This window comes from Carassius auratus, unplaced genomic scaffold (genome assembly GCF_003368295.1).
Source record: "Carassius auratus strain Wakin unplaced genomic scaffold, ASM336829v1 scaf_tig00031346, whole genome shotgun sequence".
Classification (NCBI taxonomy): domain Eukaryota; kingdom Metazoa; phylum Chordata; class Actinopteri; order Cypriniformes; family Cyprinidae; genus Carassius; species Carassius auratus.
In genome coordinates this window covers 61,960-66,152 of record NW_020525918.1, presented here as the reverse complement: position 1 = coordinate 66,152, position 4,193 = coordinate 61,960, and the positions used below count along the sequence as shown (strand labels likewise).

At 37.8% G+C, this 4,193-nt stretch overlaps 1 protein-coding gene across 1 annotated transcript; it reads right to left on the bottom strand.

The window, feature by feature from the left end:
• Window positions 1–320: 320 nt before the first annotated feature.
• Window positions 321–3,193, bottom strand: LOC113080449 (macrophage mannose receptor 1-like). The gene is made up of 4 exons (XM_026252625.1): window positions 3,157–3,193; window positions 2,696–3,064; window positions 852–1,184; window positions 321–688 (listed from the first exon to the last, which is right to left on the bottom strand). Exons 1-4 carry the CDS (start codon window positions 3,191–3,193, stop codon window positions 321–323), a joined length of 1,107 nt encoding a protein of 368 aa, XP_026108410.1.
• Window positions 3,194–4,193: the final 1,000 nt, after the last annotated feature.

The window sequence follows — 4,193 nt, the reverse complement described above, 5'->3', positions numbered from 1 at the left end:
AATTAAACTGACAGATAGAAATTATGCCGTTACTGAATAACACAAAAGTACATTTTGAAACATTAAAAACAGCAGTTCTATCTCTAAGCCCTTGACCAAACACCACCTACAGGAATCACACTGATTTATCCACCTGGAGAATTACAGACCATCTACACTTCACAGCACAATAATATCTTAATAAAATATTGAATGAACTATTCATCTAACATAATCTGTAGGAAAAAAAAAAAAAAAAAAAAAACTTACACATGCATTTAACCTTAACAACTGGAAACTGGAAGATAATGGAAATAAACATACAGGCATTCACACGTTCTTTACTCTTCATAAGTTGTGCAGATGAAGTTGAGTTTGTGAGTCTCAGGAAGGCTGATCCAGCGCTGATCTCCTCCAGACTGAACTGCTCCAGATCTCACTGTGTGTTCACAGTCCTCTGATGTGCCGTTCCCTGGAGCCCAGTTCTGATAGCACACGGTATCTCCACTCACCCAGTACCAGATGCCCAAAATGTGAGAGTAACGTAAACCCAACCACACCTCCGCAGTAGACGCCAGTTTAACCACGTTCATCACACGACGCTGCATCTCTTCTGAATGAACCGAGACCAGATCCACATGATTCTGTCTGCAGTATCTCAGAGCTTCAGACCACGTCACATTCTCTCTGATCACAATCAGTTCAGGATCTGCAGATAAACCAAGCACAAGCAGAAACTAGAGAGAGACTGATCAAAAACAACATGCAGAACAAACACTGGGGATGAATTTGTCCTGTCAGACATGTAGAGTGAACTTTAAGAGATCTGGAGGTGATGATGGAGTGTGTGTGTTTAGTGAAGATCTACTCACCTTCATAACACACAAAAGGATATTGATTGGTGCAAGAGACGTCAAACCATTTTCTCTGAGCGTTAACAGCTGTACAGTTTTCACCACCTCTATCATTATTAGGTTCACCAGTGTCCCAGTCTCTGAATGAAGAGTTACTCTGATCTGACCACTGCCATGAGTCTCTGAACAGACCGATCCAGATCCATGATCCTGATAAATATCTGTCACGAATGAACTGCTGAACCTGTTGATTCTCGTTCTGGTTCCTCACACTGACCAGATCAATGTGATTCTGTCTGCAGTAACTCTGAGCGTCTCTCCATTTCATCGCCTGATTGACTAAGACAAGTTCTGTGTCTGCTTTAAGAAAAACAGATGAAAACAGATTCATCAATCAGTTTGTTCATTATTCTTAAGCTGCTTCATGGTTATCATCAGAAACACATCATTTAAAGACTGATTTTGTGTTGAGATACTGAAAGCTGAATGTATCGCACAGCTCACGGTGTTCAGGAGGTTTATCACAGACTCTGAAGCTGGTGATCACAAATTTGTATTTGTTTTGAAACATCTACTTCAAAAATACTAATTTCTGATAATAAAAAATCTCAAAACAAAATATTGTAATATGGGTAAAAGTGAACACAATAAAATTACATTGAAGAGACAAGAACTGAACCAGAGTTTTGTTCGTAAACATCAAGAAGAGGCAGAATTCCATTCAGTAGTGTCCAAAACTGATGACCGGAGATGTTATTAGTTATTAATGACCCTACATGTTTGATTAAACCATTAAAATTATATTATTATTTTATATTTTCCAAAATACAAAACCATATATATATATATATATATATATATATATATATATATATATACTGTGTGTGTGTGTGTTATAAAATATTTAACACAGTTTTAATAATACTTATTAAAGTATTGCATAAAGGATAATAAAGGGTTATGTTGATTTCCTACACCAGACATCCCCATGACCCCTACTATATGCTACTAAATTTATAAATTAAATAATTATGAATTATAAATAAATGTATAAATACATTATGAATTATGATTAAGAAACACTTGCCAAAACAATTGTTTGACATTTTTTAATTAATCATTTATAAATATTGCTGAAAAATAAATAGAAATAAAGTTATGCTGTAATCGCAGATTTTCACATTTCTCCCAAGTGGCAAAAAAATCAATATGACGTGACGTGACATTCAGTGAAGTATGGTGACCCATACTCAGAATTTGTGCTCTGCATTTAACCCATCCAAAGTGCACACACACAGAGCAGTGAACACACACACACACACTGTGAACACACACCCGGAGCTGTGGGCAGCCATTTATGCTGCGGCGCCCGGGGAGCAGTTGGGGGTTCGATGCCTTTGCTCAAGGGCACCTCAGTCGTGGTATTGCCAGCCCAATATTCGAACCCACAACCCAAACTCTCTAACCACTAGGACACAAATATGTGTTCAATGGAATTCTCTCTCGCTCTCTCTCTTTCTCTCTCTCCAGGCCAACATTAGTTTGTCTCTACAGAAACTGACTTCAGCTTGTTTATATGTATGACCACATTAAAATGTAGAAGCGATTAGTATTGTGTCAGAACGGTGTACAGCAGTGGAAAACATCTGTTCTGGAGAGTCACAGTCCTGCAGTTTCGCTCCAACCCTAATCAAACACACCAGAACCAGCAAATCAAGCTCTTCAGGATCAGCTGATAATCACAAGCTGAAGCAGGTTAGATAGAAACTTCACAGAGCAGTGGAGTCCAGGAGCAGGGTCAAAAACTCTGTGCTTCTTTTTATACATTAATGTTTGTTGCCATTGTAGGGAGATGCACTTACTGTTATTGGAGGAATTGCAAATAAAAGTTAGGGGTGTGCTACATCTTTCATCATGCCAATGTCCACCTGTCATCATAACACATTCTTCTGCACCAAGATTTGGTTGTCCAGTAGCCCAATCCAGATAGAGCGCAGGTTCACCTGAAGACCACTTCCATTCATCACGACCCGTCTTCTGCAGCCCAATCCAGATATTCTGAACACTTCCATCATTCACACTCTTCTTCAGCTCGTTCGTGTCGTTCATGTTGTCAGCGGTGGCCAGATCTGTGTAATTCTCTCTGCAGTATCTCTGAGCTTCAGTCCAGGTCTTCTCCTCATTTATAAAGTGATACTGATGCTGAACACATTCAGATACGGAGCAGAGAGCTGTGAAAGAGAGACGCTGCTTTAATGCTTTTCATAACAGGATCAAACCTAATGAAACTAGAAATCATGAATAAAACCACAAACACACTCACCAATGAGAAGAAGAGTGAAATACAGAGTTTGGTCCATTTCTGAGGAAGAAATGCATTAAAAACTCAAATACACTCATTTTCATCTTAGAGGAAAACATTATGAAAAAAACAAAACAAAAAACATATTGTCAAAACAGGATTCACAACAATTCCGATAATATTAACCTCTCAAAGTCTAATTCTAGTTAAAGAATGAATTTGTGAGTTATTCTTACTTTAGAGGTTGTGTTTCTGTCCTGAGTCTGATGTTTCTGTCCTCAGCTTCAAACAGATGATTATTATATCTGCTCTCATCACATTATTTGTTTACTAGTCTAAAAACCCTATTTCATATTCACTTCCTCTATATTTGTGTGTATCTCTTTCCATTAATTTCCATACTTACATCTGACTTACGTCTGTCAGTATCAGTCAATATGAAAATGAACCTTATTTAACAGAATTACATACTTATAAACATTATTTAATTAATATTTTAACACTTAAAACCTCAGTTTGAGGCACCATTGTGTGAGATGATAGAATACTTGTGATTATTGTGAGAAGAGTTTTAGAAATAATAATTAAAAAGACAAGATAAAGAGGAAAGAGAGATTCATGTCCTTCTTTTTCCTCTTCAGAGCCGAGGTCTCTGCTGGTGAAGATGAGACACAGAAGACATGAGCAACAGAGACCAGCCTCCATTAATCTGCTCATATTGTGTATTTATTACCCTGAGGTCCATTTATAATGTTAGAAAAGACTCTCATCATCCAGAATAAAATACCATCATCTGTTTCTGTTTCAGTAGAAATGTGTCTGATATTCTCTGACTAGCAGTGGCGGCTACTGGTCTGTCAGAGAGGGGAAGCTCATTTTCGGCCTACATCATAAAATTGTCTATTTATTTAAAAGTAAATTCTGCCCTACGTTCCTTTTCAAGAAAATGGTCTGTGACCCTGTCGTACCAAATAGGAGTCTTTTCAAGTGACTTGACCAGTGTCCTCTCAATGGCCAGCAGAGCTAGGCTGCTTAAACAGCCTTGGCCCATTGTGTTT

Excerpts from the sequence above, each read along its gene's own strand:
- LOC113080449 (XM_026252625.1), bottom strand. The coding sequence starts at position 3,193 with ATGGACCAAACTCTGTATTTCACTCTTCTTCTCATTG. Across the intron at positions 3,065-3,156 it reads TTTCACTCTTCTTCTCATTG|CTCTCTGCTCCGTATCTGAA; the intron begins GTGAGTGTGTTT and ends TCTCTTTCACAG. Across the intron at positions 689-851 it reads TCCTTTTGTGTGTTATGAAG|ATCCTGAACTGATTGTGATC; the intron begins GTGAGTAGATCT and ends GTTTATCTGCAG.